General features: G+C 45.3%; 1 protein-coding gene across 4 annotated transcripts in view; it reads right to left on the bottom strand.

Moving 5' to 3' along the window:
* Nucleotides 1–18,157, bottom strand: part of AXL (AXL receptor tyrosine kinase) — a 315,211-nt gene that overhangs the window by 184,575 nt on the left and 112,479 nt on the right. For 2 of the 4 annotated variants that reach the window (XM_067460938.1, XM_067460939.1), the window contains exons 17-20: nucleotides 17,279–17,388; nucleotides 15,690–15,849; nucleotides 13,767–13,903; nucleotides 9,138–12,169 (exon numbers count right to left, since the gene is read on the bottom strand). In XM_067460938.1, coding sequence (XP_067317039.1) covers nucleotides 11,806–12,169; nucleotides 13,767–13,903; nucleotides 15,690–15,849; nucleotides 17,279–17,388 — 771 coding nt within the window. In that variant the 3' untranslated portion in view covers nucleotides 9,138–11,805. Of the gene's footprint in view, nucleotides 1–9,137; nucleotides 12,170–13,766; nucleotides 13,904–15,689; nucleotides 15,850–17,278; nucleotides 17,389–18,157 lie in introns of those variants that run through there. The other 2 variants (XR_010908745.1, XR_010908744.1) reach the window with 2 other exon arrangements.

The following is an 18,157-nucleotide window of genomic DNA, read 5'->3' as shown; positions in this document are numbered from 1 at the left end:
TATTCAGGGGTATTTGGGGAGCTGCAGTGTAAAGCAAGCAAAAGATATGAAACAACAGGCCAAAGAGCAACTTTTCCCAAGCCATGCGTAGAGTTGGAAATGGTACTTGGTTGGACTATAATTCCCATGGTACTTGGTTGGACTATAACTCCCAGCCTTGCATTCAGAGAGGGTCTCTGGGAGTTGCAGCGCAAAACAGGCAAAGGATGTGAAATAACAGGCCAAAGAGCAACTTTTCCCAAGCTGTGCGCAGAATTGGAAATGGTACTTGGTTGGACTATAATTCCCATGGTACTTGGTTGGACTATAACTCCCAGCCTTGCATTCAAGGGGGTTTCTGGGAGTCGCAGCGCAAAACAAGCAAAGGATGTGAAACAACAGGCCAAAGAGCAACTTTTCCCAAGCCTTCAGCAGAGTTGGAAAAGGTACTTGGTTGGACTATAACTCCCAGCCTTGCATTCAGGGAGGTTTCTGGGAGTTGCAGTGCAAAACAAACAAAGGATATGGAACAACAGGCCAAACAGTAACTTTTCCCAATCTATGTGCAGAATTGGAAATGGTACTTGGTTGGACTATAATTCCCATGGTACTTGGTTGGACTATAATACCCAGCCTTGCATTCGGGGAGGGGGGTCTCTGGGAGTTGCAGCGCAAAACAAGCAAAGGATGTGAAACAACAGGCCAAGCAGTAACCTTTCCCAAGCTATGTGCAGAATTGGAAATGGTACTTGTTTGGACCATAATTCCCATGGTACTTGGTTGGACTATAACTCCCAGAACTATATTCAGGAGTTTCTGGGAGTTGAAGCAAAACAAGCAAAGGATGTGAAACAACTGACTTTTCCCAAGTTCCCCAGGTATTGGCTTTGTTGGCTGAGAATGTTTGGGAGATGTAGCACAGCAGTGTTCCCGGTTCTAATATTCTGTACTACACACAGGATCCTATAGCATTGAGCTATGGTAGTTAAAGGGGTATCACAGCCAGAATGCCTGCCACACCAAGGTCTGACTAGCAGAGGGCGCCCGTGTCTTTGTGTTCTTCCTTGGGAATAACTTTTACCATGTATTGTCGAAGGCTTTCAAAGCCGGAATCACTGGGTTGTTGTAGGTTTTTTCGGGCTATATGGTCATGGTCTAGAGGCATTCTCTCCTGACGTTTCGCCTGCATCTATGGCAAGCATCCTCAGAGGTAGTGAGGTCTGTTGGAACTAGGGAAAAGGGTTTATATATCTGTGGAATGACCAGGGTGGGACAAAGGACTCTTGTCTGCTAGAGCTGGGTGTGAATGTTTCAACTGATCACCTTGATTAGCATTTGATTGCCCGGCAGTGCCTGGGGGGAATCTTTTGTTGAGAGGTAATTAGATGTCCTTGTTTGTTTCCTCTCTGTTGTTGTGCTGTTCTAATTTTAGAGTTTTTTTTAATGCTGGTAGCCAGAGTTTGTTCATTTTCATGGTTTCCTCCTTTGTGTTGAAATTGTCCACATGCTTGTGGATTTCAATGGCTTCTCTGTGTAGTCTGACATGGTGGTTGTGAGAGTGGTCCAGCATTTCTGTGTTCTCAAATAATATGCTGTGTCCAGGCTGGTTCATCAGGTGCTCTGCTATGGCTGGCTTCTGTGGTTGAAGTAGTCTGCAGTGCCTTTCATGTTCCTTGATTCGTGTTTGGGCAATGCTGCTGCATTTGGTGGCCCCTATGTAGACTTGTCCACAGCTGCATGGTATACGGTAGACTCCTGCAGAAGTGAGAGGATCCCTCTTGTCCTTTGCTGAACGTAGCATTTGTTGGATTTTCTTAGTGGGTCTGTAAATAGTTTGTAGGTTGTGTTTCCTCATCAGCTTCCCTATGCGGTCAGTGGTTCCCTTGATGTATGGCAGGAACACTTTTCCTCTGGGTGGATCTTCATCTTGACTCTCGTGGCTTGTTCTTGGTCTTGCAGCTCTTCTGATGTCTGAGGTGGAGTCTCCCTTGGCCTGGAGAGCCCAGTTGAGGTGGTTCAGTTCATCTTGGAGGAGGTGGGGTTCGCAGATTCTTTTTGCACGGTCTGCCAAGGCTTTAATTGTGCTTCTTTTTTGACTTGGGTGATGGTTGGAGTTTTTATTTATTTATTTATTTATTTGCTTTATTTGTATACCGCATTTTTCAGCCTATATAGGCGACTCAATGCGGTTTACATGGTACAGGTTATCACAACAATGTCAATGCAATTAAAACACAACAATTACAACAACAAAATCAATAGCATCAATCAACAACAATTAACAAATCAAACATCACCTCCATGAAATCAGATCCGTTCTCATAATCCTTGTGCCATTCCTATGTTCCATTTACCGTCTTCCTATGTTCGGTTGCACTGTTTAACCAAACGCTTGTTCATAAAGCCAAGTCTTGACCTTTCTCCGCAACGCTAGCAACGAAGGTGCCTGTCTGATGTCTGCTGGTAAGGCATTCCATAGCCGAGGGGCCACCACTGAGAAGGCCCTGTCTCTCGTCCCCGCCAAACGCGCCTGCAATGCAGGCGGGACCGAGAGCAGGGCCTCCCCAGACGATCTTAATGTTCTAGTCGGTTCATAGGTGGAGATGCGTTCAGAGAGGTAAGTGGGGCCAGAACCGTTTGGGGCTTTATAGGCTAAAGCCAGCACCTTGAATTGTGCCCGGTAGCAGATTGGCAGCCAGTGGAGTTGGCTCAACAGAGGAGTGGTATGCTCCCTGAGTGCCGCTCCCGTTAACAACCTGGCTGCCGAGCGCTGGACCATCTGAAGCTTCCGGGCAGTCTTCAAGGGCAACCCCACGTAGAGCGCGTTATGTAGATATCTCTGTGTGTGGGTTTTCTGTAAATGGTGTGACCCAATTGTTGATCTGTTTTGCGGATGACTAGGACATATAGAAAAGGCAGTCTTCCTTCATTTTATTTTTCCATGGTGAACTGGATGTTTGGGTGGATGGTGTTCAGATGGTCCAGGAACCTGTTGAGGTCAAGGAGGTCAGTTGAAACATTCACACCTAGCTCCAGAAGACAAGAGTCATTTGTCCCACCCTGGTCATTCCACAGATATATAAACCCTTTTTCCTAGTTCCAACAGACCTCACTACCTCTGAGGATGCTTGCCATAGATGCAGGCAAAACGTCAGGAGAAAATGCCTTTAGAACATGGCCATATAGCCCGAAAAAACCTACAACAACCCAGTGATTCTGGCCATGAAAGCCTTCGGCAATATAATGGTTGTTTTTATTACTATCCGTACCCACCCCGTGTTGCTGTGGCAAACCTTCCCTCCTTCTTTCTCTCCCTCCCTCCTTCCTTCCTCCCTCCCTCCCTTTTTATCTTTCATTCTCTCCTTCCTTCATTCTCTTCCTTTTCTGTTCCTCCCCCCTGCTTTTCTTTCCCTTCCTCTTTCTCCCCCTTTTTCCTTCTCTACCTATTCTTTAGTTTGACACATTTTGTATTGTCTGCCAGAAATATTGTACCTGTTTGCATTCCCACCTCATATGCATAAACCATCCTTTCTATTGACATCCATGCCAGCACAGACTGGTTCCCTTTTTATAACAGTATGCTAATTGACAGGGTGTACGATATCACTTATGTAATATTTTCCTCCTCATTTCTCTTACTCTTGTATTCCTTGTCGTCCCTATTGCCTCTACCATTGTCTCGTATTGAGGCCGAACCCGGAACTCCCTGCCTTCAAGTTGATCTGACCCGCAGCAGGGAGTTCCTCAGTTCTCCATTGTCCTGCTTAGGCCAACCGCATGAACGTGGCCACAGCAGCAGTTACAACTCAGAAGCCTTCTCATTTCTTTACCTTTTCCCCTCCCTAACATTGTAACTAATACCCCCAATAAAAAGTATCAATTAATTGTAAACAATTTCCTCTCCATAGTGTTACTTTGTGTCCCTTTACTGCCTCAAACTTCTCTTTCAATAAACTTTTCTTCTCCTGGGCTGCAGATGACTGCCAGCCGTCCCAGGGAGGTAGAAACTGCATTCTCTTAAACCGCGGATACGGAAACCCCTCGGGCCCCCGTATCCGCGAGTCAACGGATCACTTCAAAAATTGTGTCATTCCTCTCCTGGGAGAATTCTAAGACTAATGGCTAATCAAGGTGGTCAGTTGAAACATTCACACCTAGCTCCAACAGACAAGAGCCCTTTGTCCCACTCTGGTCATTCCACAGATATATAAACCCAATTTTCCTAGTTCCAACAGACCTCACTACCTCTGAGGATGTTTGCCATAGATGCAGGAGAAACGTCAGGAGAATTTAATTTAAGAGAATGCCTCTAGAACATGGCCATATAGCCCAAAAAAAACTACAACAACCCAGTTCTCAATCTGTGGGTCCAGTTTACCAGCTGTTAGGATTTCTGGGAGTTGAAGGCCAAAACATCTGGGGACTCACAGGCTGAGAACCACTGCTTTAGAGGCATGTGGGAGAAAGAAAGGATTCCCTACTCTGACCATTATCCTGCAGTTCAAACCGCACTATATGGCAGGATAGATGGGGCTGGAGACATGTTATCGATGGAGCCCTCCCCTTCATTCAGTGCTGGAGACAATGGTAGAAAGGGCTTCTTCATTCCTTGTCCCTGATGAGGAGTGAAAGGGAGAAGCTTGTGGTCGGGAAAGATGCCCCTTTCAATGGCTTGCCTTGTTCTCTGTTTCTCTCTCAAACTGAAGCATCAGCTATTAGGCCAGCAGACCCTGAATGTGCCCATTGAGGAAGCTTTGCCCTCTGCTTTGCCAGAGGTTGAAGGGCCAGTCTGGAGCTGGTGCCCCTTTCCCATTGCATGGGCTTCCGGGAATATAAACACAATCCCGTCTGGTTGAGATCAGAAGCAGCAACATCATGGGAATTGGGCTGAGATTTTAGCTCCCTACAATGATCAGAATGCAGGCAGTCCCCGAGTTACAAACATCCAACTTACAAATGATTCATAGTTAAGAATAGGGGTGAGACAACAAGAAGTGAGAGAAATCTACCTCTTGGAAGGGAAATTCACTCCCGGAAGAATTGCCATGGGGAAAGGGGGTCTCCGCTGAAGCTGTCCTCAACCCTTGTTTTCATAACAAGCCAACTATCATAAAATCCAATTATCACAGGAACAGAAAGCTCAAACTCGACTATCCTACTAAACAGAACAAACTCTAGCCTTCCAGGTGTGATTGTATCACAAGTCCCATCAGCTCTAGTCAGGATATCTAATGATGAGGAATACAGGAGTTTAGGGCTTTAAAGATTAAAACCAGCACTTTGAATTGTGCTCAGAAGCTGATCGGTAGCCAGTGGAGTTGCCATAACAAAGGAGTTGTATGTTTCCTGTACGTCACTCCGGTGAGCAACCTGGTTGCCAACCATTGGACTAGCTGAAGCTTCCAGGCAGTCTTCAAAGGCAGTCCCACGTAGAGTGTGTTGCAGTAGTCTATTCGGGATGTAACAAGAGCATGGACCACCGTGGCCAAGTCAGACTCCCCCCCCCCCTTACTTTATGATCTTCCCACTCCCCCAACTTCTCCTTGATACCCCCCTTTTTATGTATTTGAAAAAAAAATCAATAAAAATATTACTGTTTTAAAAAAAAGAAAACAACAATGTAAGTAGATAAATAGGTACCACTTTGGTGGGGAGGTAAAAAGACGCACTGAAAAACATGCCGACAAAAATCCGACCAGGAAAGGAGTCCTTGGATGGCAGGTTCCTTGGTGTGGAAAATGAAACAACAGCACCTTCCCATGGCCAAGTCGAGCACAGACGAATATTGGAGATGGAAGAGGGAAACCTTGCCTTTGTTTATATACTGTCTGTCTCTTTCAATTGTATCGTTATTCAATTGACATTGAATGTTTACCATATATGTACCTGTAATCTGCTCAGAGTCCGCTCGGGGAGATAGTGTGCTGGTACGGCTGTACCAGGAGCTTCAGCTTCATTTTCTTTCTATTGAGTGTTTGCATATATTCCAAGGTTCCATGCATTTTGCAGTAAGGTGACTTCCCTTGGTTTGCAATTATAGGGCCAATGACCTGTCTATCATTGTTAAGTTTTGGTTCTGCCCCTTTTTCCAGGGCTCTGGGAGGTAAAGACCATTTTTAGTTTAGTCTTATAGTGGAAAGCTTAGCTGCAGGATGTGGATCAGCTCCATCTGTAGACAAGCTTAGTTTCTCATAGCATCCGGGGGAAACAGAAGCATCCGGGGGAAACAGCTCCACATCTTTCGTGGAAAAGATCCAAAAGAACTCCAGCTGGAGAATCTACAAAGCCTTGGCTGGTAGGTCTACTCAGGTAACCAGAAGAAATTGGAGCCGGGAGTAGAGACCACACCAGCAAGCATAGAAAGTAGATTCCCTGGGAGGGGTTAAAAAGAGTTTTCCTTTTAAAGAAAAGAAACAGTTCACGAAGCCAGTTACCTGTCCATTTGGGCAAGTTAAGAAGCATTTGTTTGACGTGTTGAAGATCTGAGAAGTGTTTGTTTAAATTGTTGAAGACCGGGATTGTGCACCGGGATTGTGGCGCAGCTGGCTGAGTGTCAGCTGCATTAAGATCACTCTGACCAAAAGGTCATGAGTTCGAAGCCAGCCTGGGCTGGAGTGGGTGTCCAGCCATTGTGTAGCCCATTGTCGACCTTTGCAACCCGAAAGACAGTTGCATCTGTCAAGTAGGAAAATAAGGGACCACCTTGTGTGGGAGGCTAAATTTAACTAATTTATGAGGCCATAAAGAAAGAAGACTCCGGGGAATGTGGAATGCGGAAGAACTTCATCGGTGTCGTTGATGGACGATGAAAAGCAGCAGCTCCCCTGGCGGCCAGAAAAAAGTTAAATAGCCTTTGTCTGTTAAATGTTGTTTGTCAAACTGGCATTGAATGTTTGCCATATATGTGTTTACTGTAATCCGCCCTGAGTCCCCTGCGGGGTGAGAAGGGCGGAATATATGAACTGTAAATAAATAAATAAATAAAGATCTAAGCGTCGCAGGCGCGTCTGGTGGGGACGAGGGACAGGGCCTTTTCTGTGGTGGCCCCTCGACTTTGGAACACCCTCCCCAAGGACATCAGACAAGCCCCTACACTGGCAGTCTTCAGGAAGAGTTTGAAGACCTGGCTGTTCCGGTGTGCCTTTCCAGAATAGGAAACTCCAGCAATATGTCCCAGAAGCACTTTATCAGGGATTTAAGATTGTCTGCACATTGCACTTACCCTGAAATCCTATGTTCCACCTCTCATACTCAGCACTTTTAATCTGTACCCATTACATTTGGCCCGGCCCTAGTTTTATTGTGTCATGGTGTACTGTTTCTATTGTTTACTGTTATTGCTTCATGTTTTGATTTGCTTTATAATGCTATGTGTATTGTTATGTTGTTGTTTTATTGAGGCCTTGGCCTTTGTAAGTCACATCGAGTCCTTCAGGAGATGCTAGCGTGGTACAAATAAAGTTAATAATAATAATAATAATAATAATAATAATAAGCAATAATAAGCAACAATAAAGGACTCTGTTAAACTTTTCAAGCATCTAAAGACTTTTGTATAGGAAAATCCTTAGGGCCTCTCAGCCAAGGCAACCTGGCTTCCCGCTGGGCACAAAGAGCACGTCCTGTTCAAAAGACAATTATTATAGGCCCAGCATGTGACAGCACAGATAGAGTGGAATATAAATAAAGTATGTTGTTGTTGTTTTTGTAACTCTCAATTCAAGGTTATTGGGTTTTGATGCTCTATCCAAGCAAAACACTTTTTCTCCCCCACCAGAGTTGGGACCATTTCTCCTCGACCGCTTTCCTTTTCTTCTCTATCAAATTAAAAGGTGCGTTTCAGATCGGTTCCATTTTTTTAATATGAAATTTTTATTTATAAGCAAAATATATCACAGAGCACTCTCTCTTTCTCTAAAAAAAACCAGATCTTGCCCTGAGAGGGAAACGTGTTTGTACAAAAATGAAGGGAGTGGGAAAAACATTTCATATACAGAATTTTGTTTTTTAAAAAAGTATATACATACATATATTTATATATAAAAACATTTCATTTCTTTTTTAAAAAAGGAAAACAAAAGATTCTGATTGTTCTGCAGACACATCAACGTAGCAAAGAAAAGAGCTTGATTTGAACAGAAGTGGCACTTGATGGGGAAATCCTTAGGCGTTATTCATCCAAAGAGGGAGGAAGATGGATTTCATCAAATGGAATGGAAAACATGATTGGAGACTTGAAGCTTAATGGCTGAAAATACAGTTTGGAAGATCTATGATTATAACAAGATGCATTGATTTCAAAAGATTCATTGGTTTTTAATGTTTCTTCGTACCATTTAATGGAGGTGGCGTCATGGCAAGCGTCATGGCAAGCTTGGCACAAATTGAAGCCCTGAATTAGATGGGAAGCAGGTACCCCTGAGGCAGATGCGTCATGCAGGAATTGTGGAATTGTGTGTTGAAGCTTTCCCTCCAGTGGTTCTCAATCTGGGGTCCCCACATGTTTTTGGCCTACAACTCCCAGAAATCCCAGCCAGTTTACCAGCTGTTAGGATTTCTGGGAGTTGAAGGCCAAAAACATCTGGGGACTCCAGGTTGAGAACCACTGCGCCTATCCATTTCAACTCACCACAACCCTATAATATTATCTTCCCAAGCTCAGACCTGAAATAAAACCCCTGTTATGAACTCTTCTGCAGAAAACACACTAGATTTGATGCTGGGTGGAAAGCAGATGGCCAGTTTTGTGATTCCTCTACACCAGGCATGGGCAAATTCCGTCCCTCCAGGTGTTTTGGACTTCAACTCCCACAATTTCTAACAGCCTACTGCGATTGTTAGAAATTGTGGGATTTGAAGTCCAAAACACCTGGAGGGACGAAATTTGCTCATGCCTGCTCTACACTGTCCAGGGATGCTGAGAGATGTAATATCACATCATCTAGGGCAGTGGTTCTCAACCTGTGGGTACCCAGTTGTTTTGGCCAGTTTACCAGTTGTTAGGATTTCTGGGAGTTGAAGGCCAAAACATCTGGGGACCCACAGGTTGAGAATCACTGATCTAGGCCAAAACTTCTCAAACTTTGGGTCAGGCCTGTAGCTGGGGGGGGGGGGGGGGGCTTGAGGGGCTCCCCCCCCCCCCGCCCCAAATTCTCAGGATGGTCTGCAAGAAGGCCTTATTCATAACATTATTTAAACTGTTATGTTTATTCATATCATGATGTGATCACCATGTTCAATATATCCTCACTACCTCTGAGGATGCTTGCCATAGATGCAGGTGAAACGTCAGGAGAGAATGCCATATAGCCTGAAAAAACCTACAACAACCCACTCATTCTTGTTAGCGATGATGAATCGATTCACTGTTTTTCTCTTGCTGTGAGAAAGTTGTCAAAAGACTATATACAGGACATATAAACACTGGCATTGAACTGCATTATGTGAGTCCAAACTGCCACATAATGCCGTTCAATACAGTTAAACTGCATTATATGGTAGTGTAGATGGAGCTACAGTTCAGGGTTTATTCTGCAACGATAATGCATACGACTTTTTGCACAGAAAATGAAATAATCCTGCACGAAACGTGTGCATGTTACACTCGATGCAAGATTTCTATGCCTTTTGTGCAGACCAAGTCCTGAACTGCACTTATGAATCTTCTCTTTTGGGCTTCCCGACACTTGATCATTATGCTAATATTTATAATACTCTATTGGGCACACTCTAAACTTGTGACGGCATCTCTGTAAGCGTTGCTATACAATGCTGTGGCAGACAGCAGGGAATGATGTGTAGACAGCGCAGAACAAATCAGTGACAAATGTGCATTCATTGTGCTAAAAAGAAATTGTGCAGAAAGGCCTTTTTGCAAAGGCTGGAAGTAGGCAACCGATTGGGAGAGATCTGGAGGTCGTCGACAGATTCATACCTATTTTACTTGAGATGCCTGATCTGGAGGCATCTCAGGGAAAAGACACCAACCTGGGAGACTTGGCAGTGAAACAGCTGATAGTGAAAACAAGGACAGGGGAATCGGGGAAGGTGAAAGCAGCCATGGCTTTCATTTAGCTATATGGAAAGTTGTGTCCACATCCAACCGCTGCCGTTTGAACAAGCTTTGCTCCTGTATCTTTAATATTATACGTACAGAAATTGCATAGGGGAAGATTTTCCTTGCCGATGCATCTCTATGCCAGGAAAAGTGTCCCCCACTCCATCTCTGTGCATTGGCATGACATTAAAAATGAAGAAGCAGGGTCACAACTATCTGGCCTCAATGCAGTCCATGTACCTCTGAGCTGGTGAGATACAATACAGTTTGCCCTAGAATCATAGAATTGGAAGAGACCTCATGGACCATCCAGTCCAACCCCCTGCCAAGATGCAGGAAAATTGCATTCAAAGCACCCCGACAGATGGCCATCCAGCCTCTGTTTAAAAGCTTCCAAAGAAAGAGCCTACACCACACTCTGGGGCAGAGAGAGTTCCACTGTTGAACAGCTCTCAGTCAGGAAGTTCTTCCTAATGTTCAGATGGAATCTCCTTTCTTGTAGTTTGAAGCCATTGTTCCGCGTCCTAGTCTCCAGGGGAGCAGAAAACAAACTTGCCCCCTCCTCCCTATGACTTCCTCTTATATATTTATATATGGCCCTCATCATGTCTCCTCTCAGATTCTCTTCTTCAGGCTAAACATGCCCAGCTCTTTAAGCCGCTCCTCATAGGGCTTGTTCTCCAGACCCTTGATCATTTGAGTTGCCCTCCTCTGGACACATTCCAGCTTGTCAATATCTCTCTTCAATTGCAGTGCCAAGAATTGGACACAATATTCCAGGTGTGGTCTAATCAAGGCAGAATAGAGGTGAGCATGACTTCCCTAGATCTAGACACTAGACTCCTATTGATACAGGCCAAAATCCCATTGGCTTTTTTTGCCGCCGCATCACATTGTTGGCTCATGTTTAACTTGTTGTCCATGAGGACTCCAATACTGCTCTTGAGCCAGGTATTGTCCCCCATTCTGCATCTTTGCATTTCATTTTTTCTGCCTAAGTGGAGTCTCTTGCATTTGTCCCTATTGAACTTCATTTTGTTAGTTTTGGCCCATCTCTCTAATCTGTTAAGATCGTTTTGAATTTTGCTCCTTTCTTCTGGAGTATTGGCTATCCCTCCCTATTTAAAGGAGTGGAGAGAAATGAGGGATTTCCTCCTCTGGACGTTTTAAAGCGGAAGCTGTATGGCCATCTGTTGGGAGAGCTTTGATTGGTCTTTCTGTGTGGCAGAACGGGGTAGGGCTGTATGGCCCTTGGGGTCCCTTTCAACTTTATGATTCTAGGATTTTGGGAAACTTCTGAATTTCCTTTAACAGGAAAAGGGTGAATTGGGGGGATCTATGTTTTCTTGGTCTTCCCAATTTTACCTTTTCCCTTTACGAAAGATAATGACTTTCCCTATATCAGCAACCCTCTATACTGTGGAGTCAAGAGTTGTGTTTCTCCCTTAGATTAGTGGCTATAAGTGACAGGAATGCCAATAAAGCGATTGGTGGGTCGTTGGGTCTAGCTGTGGGACACATTCAGGGGTCCAATCTTTCCGAACCCCTCCCTTAAAAAAGGAGGGATAAGCCTGGAAGAAGGAAAAGAAAGGTTGGCAGAATTGAAGCAGTGGTTCGTTTGTGGATATGGAGTGTGTGGCTCAGTTGTGGGCTACTCGGTGAATCCCCCTCAGCAAGGAGACTTTCCAAACCTCACAGTGAGCTATTGTTATTCGTACCCTCCTTCCTTCCCACATCTGAATCCAAACCTCCCTCCACCCATCTCTGTCTCAGGCTCCTTCCTCCGTGGCGGCACAGCTTGAGGACTCTGTCAGGAGTCGGCTGTTTTCGTGAGGAGTGGGGCACACCACGTAGCGCCCCATTCCTTGGGGTGGGTGAACCTCAACTGCTGTCACCGTGGGCTTCAGTGACTGGCTGTCCTTCGCTGGCGCCTCATCCGAGCCCAAGCCACCGACGGCTCCCAGCTCGGCCTCCTCGGGGGCCACTCCATCGTCCATGTTGACGTAGAGGATCTCCTCGGGGTCCTTGGCAGGTGGAAGGGACTTGAGGATCTTCTCCAGCTCATTGTGGAGGACCTCGAAGCTGGGACGGTCCCGCGGGTTGAGGGCCCAGCAGCTCATCATCAGCTCATACCTGTGCGGGAGAAAAGACGGAGAGTTATCTGCAAAGGAGAGCTATGGTGCTACGGTGGTGCCATGGGTTAAACCCTTGAGCTGCTGAACTGCTGACCTAAAAGCCAGCAGTTCAAATCTGTGGGATGGGGTGAGCTCCCACTGTGAGCCCTAGCTCCTGTCAACCTAGCAGTTCAAAAACATGCAAATGTGAGTAGATAAATAGGTATTGCTTCGATGAGAAAGGGCAAAAGACACTCCAAGCAGTCTTGCCAGCCACATGACCAGAAGATAACGCAGGCTCTTTAGCTTGAAAATGGAGAAGAACACCTTCCCCAGAGCTAGAGCTGAGCATTATTATTATTATTATTATTATTATTACTAGCTGTACCCGCCACGCTTTGCTGTGGCCAACCTTCCTTCTTTCTCTCCTTCTTTCCCTCCTTCCTTCACTCCCTCTTTCCTTCCTTCCCGTTTTTTCTTCTCTACTTCCTTTTCTTCTCTTTCCTTCCTTTCCCCTTTTTCTTTCTCTTCTGCTGTCTCTCTTTTCTTCCTTCTCTTTCCTTCTCTCCCTCTTTCTCTACATCTTTCCCCCTTCCTTCTCTCCCTCTTTCCTTCCTTCTTTCCCTTTTTTATTTCCTTCTCTCCTTCCCTCCTTCTCTAACTTTCCTTCCTTCCCCCTTTTTCTTTCCCTCCCTCTTTCTCTCCTTTCTTCTTTCTCTACCGCTTTCCTTCCTTCTCTCTTTGCTTCCATGCTTCCTTCTCCCTTTCCTTCATTCTTTCCCCCCCCCTCTCCTTCCTTCCTTCCTTCCTTCCTTCCTTCCTTCCTTCCTTTCTTTCTTTCTTTCCTCCCCTTCCCTCCCTCTTTCTCCCCTTTTTTCAGTATTGTCATTTAGCTTTTCGTCATTTAGCTTTTTGGGACTTTTTAAGTTCCTTCTGCTGTATTTTTCAGTGTTTTTATGGGTGATAGTCACTCTTTGGCCTGATAGGTGTCTTGTGTCCAAATTTGGTGTCAATTCCTCTAGTGGTTTTTGAGTTCTGTTAATCCCACAAACGAACATTACAATTTTATTTATATAGATTATTATTATTATTATTATTATTATTATTGACCCAAAAGCACAGTATGTCACAGCAAACGAGAACTATATGCTGGATTTCGTATCACCAAATCACAAGTTAAACACTTCCCAAGCGTCTAGGACTGTGTGATTTATTATTATTATTATTATTATTATTATTATTATTATTATTATCATTGCCATATCTCAGAGCATGGCTTTCAGTTTCCAGGGGTCATCTCCAGGTGGCACATATACAGGCAGTCCCCAAGTATGTAAGTCGTTCACTGGGATTTTGCAAAACATAATGAAAATATGAGGATTGGCATCATTGTTGTAATGTGCTTTCACGTCAACTCTGACCAAGAGTGGCCCTATCCTAGGGTTTACATGGCAAGACTACTGCAGAGGAGGTTTGCCACTGCCTCCCTCTGAGGCTGAGAGAGTGTGACTTGCCCAAGATCATCCAGAAATAACTCAGTATGGAGGGAAATTAATGGGCTATGTTGCAGGACATTAGGAGAACATGAAGGAAAGAGGAAGGATGGTGATGCTTACAAGCCATCTAGGCAGTCGATGGGCTGCTTCAGTCGGTTGCCTTGGCGCAGGTAGTCATAAATCTCACTGTTTTCCACACCTGGGTACGGCGTTTGGCCTCGAGTTGCAATCTCCCACATAGTAACACCAAATGACCACTGCAGGGTAGGAATTGGATAAAAAAAAAATGTGAGAGAAGCTTTAAAAATTGCATAATAATCATAGCACTCTAGAGCAGTGTTTCTCAACCTGGGGGTCGGGACCCCGGGGGGGGGGGGTCACGAGGGAGGGTCAGAGGGGTCGCCAAAGACAATTAGAAAACACAGTATTTTCTGTTGGTCGTAGGGGTTCCGTGTGGGAAGTTGTGCGACTCCAGCCCAGTTTACCTGTCCGAATGTATTTTCCCCTATGAACCATCAAGATTGCTAAGATCATCTGGAGGGGCCCTGCTCTCGGTCCCACCGGCCTCTCAAGTGCGTCTGGTGGGGACGAGGGACAGGGCCTTCTCAGTGGTGGCCCCTCGACTCTGGAACTCCCTTCCTCTGGAGATCAGAACCGCCCCTTCTATCTCGACGTTCAGAAAACAGGTAAAAACTTGGCTCTGGAAACTGGCATTCAAAGAATGAGTCAAGTTCTGTGATATGGGTGGATGTCGACGAATAATGATTTTATTATGACGACTGACCATTGTAATTATATGATTGTATTTGTTTTTAATGTCTTAGTGTAATCTGGAATACGATGTTTTTAGTGATTGCTGTAATATTGATGTTGGAAACCGGCCTGAGTCCCTCGATGGAGGTGAGAAGACCGGTATACAAAACTGCTAAATAATAAAAAAAAATTGCCCAATTCTATCATTGGTGGAGTTCAGAATGCTCTTTGATTATAGGTGAACTATAAATCCCAGCCACTACAACTCCCAAATGTCAAGGTCTATCTTCCCCAAACCGCACCAGTGACCACATTTGGGCATATTGAGTATTCATGCCAATCTTGGTCAAGATGCATCGGCGTTCTCTGGATGTGGGTGAACTACAACTCCAAAACCCAAGGTCAATGCCCAACAAATACTTTCTGTTGGTCATGGGAGCTCTGTGTCCAAAGTTTGGTCCAATTCCATCATTGGTGGAGTTCAGAATGCTCTTTGATATTTTAGTGAACTATAAATCCCAGAAACTACAACTCCCAAATGACAAAATCAACCCTCCCCTCAATCCCACCAGTATTCAAATTTGGACATATTGAGTATTTGTGCCAAATGAATGAAAATACATCCTGCATATCGGATATTTACAAGATGATTCATAACAGGAGCAAAATTATAGTTGTGAAGTAGCAATGAAAATAATGTTATGGTTGGGGGTCACTGCAACATGAGGAACTGTATTAAGGGGTCACGGCATTGGGAAGGTTGAGAAACACTGCTCTAGAGTGAGAAGCAACCCCAAAGGTTATCCAGTCCAACTCCATTCTGCCTTCTGGAATACACAATCAAAGCACTCCCAGCAGATGACTATTTCACTCCTGTTTAAAAACCTCAAGAGAAGAAGACTCTTGAGGTGGAATCACAGAATCATAGAGTTGGAAGAAATCTTGTGGGCATCAACTCCAACCCCATTCTGCCAAGAAGCAGGAAAATCACATTCAAAGCACCCCCAACAGATGGCCATCCAGCCTCTGCTTTAAAGCCTCCAAAGAAGGAGCCTCCACCACATTCCAGGCCAACCCTTCTAGGGATGGGAATAACATCCCTCCAGATGCTGTTGGACTGCAACTCCCATCACTCCTCACAGGCTAGGTTTGCTTGAAGCTTATAGAGAAGGATGTCAAGCTGCAAACATTGTTTGTCTAGGACTACAATGCTCAGAACTGCCCTGACTGCTCTGGAGGAAAGATAGCTATGGGATATAAAAGCCACACATGTCATCTTGGTTGGCTCACCACATCGCTCTTGATGGTATAGACACGATCTGCCAGACTCTCTATGGCGATCCACTTGACGGGCATCTTGGAGATGCGGCCTTGCCGGTAATAATCCCCATTGTAGATCTTCTTAGAGAGGCCAAAATCGGCCACGCAGGCGGTCATGCTCTCGTTCAGCCTGGTACAAGAGAGAAATTATACATCAGTATGTACAATTTAAGTTAAAGCGCTGAGCTTCTGAACCTATTGACCAAAAGATTTGAATCTGGGGAACAGGGTGAGCTCCCGCTGTCAGCCCCAGCTTCTGCTAACCTATCAGTTCGAAAACTTGCAAATGTGAGTCAGGCCCGTAGCCAGGATTTTGATTCGGGGGGGGGGGGGGAGGGCTGAGTTAGATTCAGTGGGGGCTGAGTTTGATTCGGGGGGGGCGAGTTTGATTCGGGGGGGAGTTTTATTCGGGGGGGCAAGTTTGATTCGAGGGGGCAAGTTTGATTCGGGGGGCTGAGTTTGATTTGGGGGGCTGTTTGATTCATGGGGCTGAGTTTGATTTGGGGGGCTGAGTTTGATTTGGGATGCAGAGTTTGATTTTGGGGAGGCTGAGTTTGATTTTGGGGGGGCTGAGTTTGATTGGGGGGCTGAGTTTGATTCGGGGGGGCTGAGTTTGATTCGGGGGGGCTGAGTTTGATTCGGGGGGCTGAGTTTGATTTGGGGGGCTGAGTTTGATTGGGGGGTGGGTATGATTCAGGGGGCTGAGTTTGATTTGGGGGGGCTGAGTTTGACTTGGGGGGCCTGAGTTTGATTCAGGGGCGCTGAGTATGATTCGGGGGGGGGGGGCCTCAGGAGCTACCCTAGCAAACCTTTTGTATCGTTATCCCAATACCCACATGCAAATGGGATATATTGAGCATGGTGATCAGATCATGATATGAATAAACATAGCAGTTTAAATAATGTACCAGTAAGGCCATCTCGCGGACCATTCTGAGAATTTCGGGAAGGGGGGGGCTGTAGCCCCTCAAGCACCCACCCTGGCTACGGGCCTGATGTGAGTAGATCAATAGGTACCACTCTGGTGGGAAGGTAACGCCGCTCCATGCCACATGACCTTGGAGGTGTCTATGGACAATGCCGGCTCTTTGGCTTTTTTTTAAAAATCGAGTCAGGAGCAAGTCGCTTCTGGTGTGAGAGAATTGGCTGTCTGCAAGGACGTTGCCCAGGGGACGCCTGGATCATTTGATGTTTTTATCATCCTTGTGGGAGGCTTCTCTCATGTCCCCACATGAGGAGCTGGAGCTGATAGAGGGAGCTCATCCGCCTCTCCCTGGATTCAAACCTGCGACCTGTTGGTCTTCAGTGCTGCCGGCACAGGGGTTTAACCCACTGCGCCACCGGGGGCTCCGGCTCTTTGTCTTAGAAATGGAGATGAGCACCAACCCCCAGCGTCGGACATGTCAGGGGAAAACCTTTACCTTTACGTATGTAAAATGTGCATTCATGGAAACTTTGGCTAGAGTGAACCCAAGACTGTCACAAGTTGCTCATGCAATCTCCATCTCCGTTGTCCTTTAAACCCCCACTTACGCCCATTTTCAGTGCCATTCACTCACATGCAATTACGGGCCGCGAGGTCGCGATGGATGAAGTTCTTGCTACTGAGATACTCCATTCCGCTAGCAATGTCGGTCATGAACTTGACCAGCGTTTGTGTCGGGAGGTACTGTAGGATAAAGAAAAGACAAATACGATTAAGTATGGACAGGAACTGCACTGCAACCCCTTCTCTAAAAGTTACCACTTTGTCTCCAGATTAGGACTGGGGAAGTTCAGTAGATCTAGATGTTTGGTGGGCTTATAGCTGACTCTGCTTTCTCTATCCTGGCTTAATACAAATGGGCTTGCTATAACTTAGACAACATCCTGACTGTCCCTATTTGGCAGCGAGAGTCCTTATTAATCGTTTGTTCCCCCACTTTTTCAGCTATTTTAAAAATATCCTCCATTTTTTCTCCTCCTCTCCCTTTCCCCTTTGGACAAAAAGTACTGTATATACTCAAGTATAAGCCTAGTTTTTCAGCCCCTTTATTTAGGCTGAAAAGGCACCCCCTCAGCTTATACTTGAGTCAAGATTATTGATTATTTTACTCTATTATTATTATTATTATTATTATTATTACATTTATTATTTTACTCTATTATTATTATTATTATTATTATTATTACATTTATAATTTAACTTTATTATTGTTGTTAGTGGTGCAGCAAGTTAAACCACTGGGCTGCTGAACTTGCTGACCAAAATGTCAGCAGTCCAAATCCAGGGAACGGGGTGATCTCCCGCTCTTAGCCCCAGCTTCTGCCAACCTAGCAGTTCAAAAATATGCAAATGTGAGAACATCATTAGGTACCGCCTTGGCGGGAAGGTAACAGTGCTCCATGCAGTCAACCTGGCCACATGACCTTGGAGGTGTCTACGGACAACGCCGGCT

The sequence above is a fragment of the Anolis sagrei genome, chromosome X, assembly GCF_037176765.1.
Source record: "Anolis sagrei isolate rAnoSag1 chromosome X, rAnoSag1.mat, whole genome shotgun sequence".
NCBI lineage: Eukaryota > Metazoa > Chordata > Lepidosauria > Squamata > Dactyloidae > Anolis > Anolis sagrei.
This window is presented reverse-complemented; position numbering and strand designations above follow the sequence as displayed.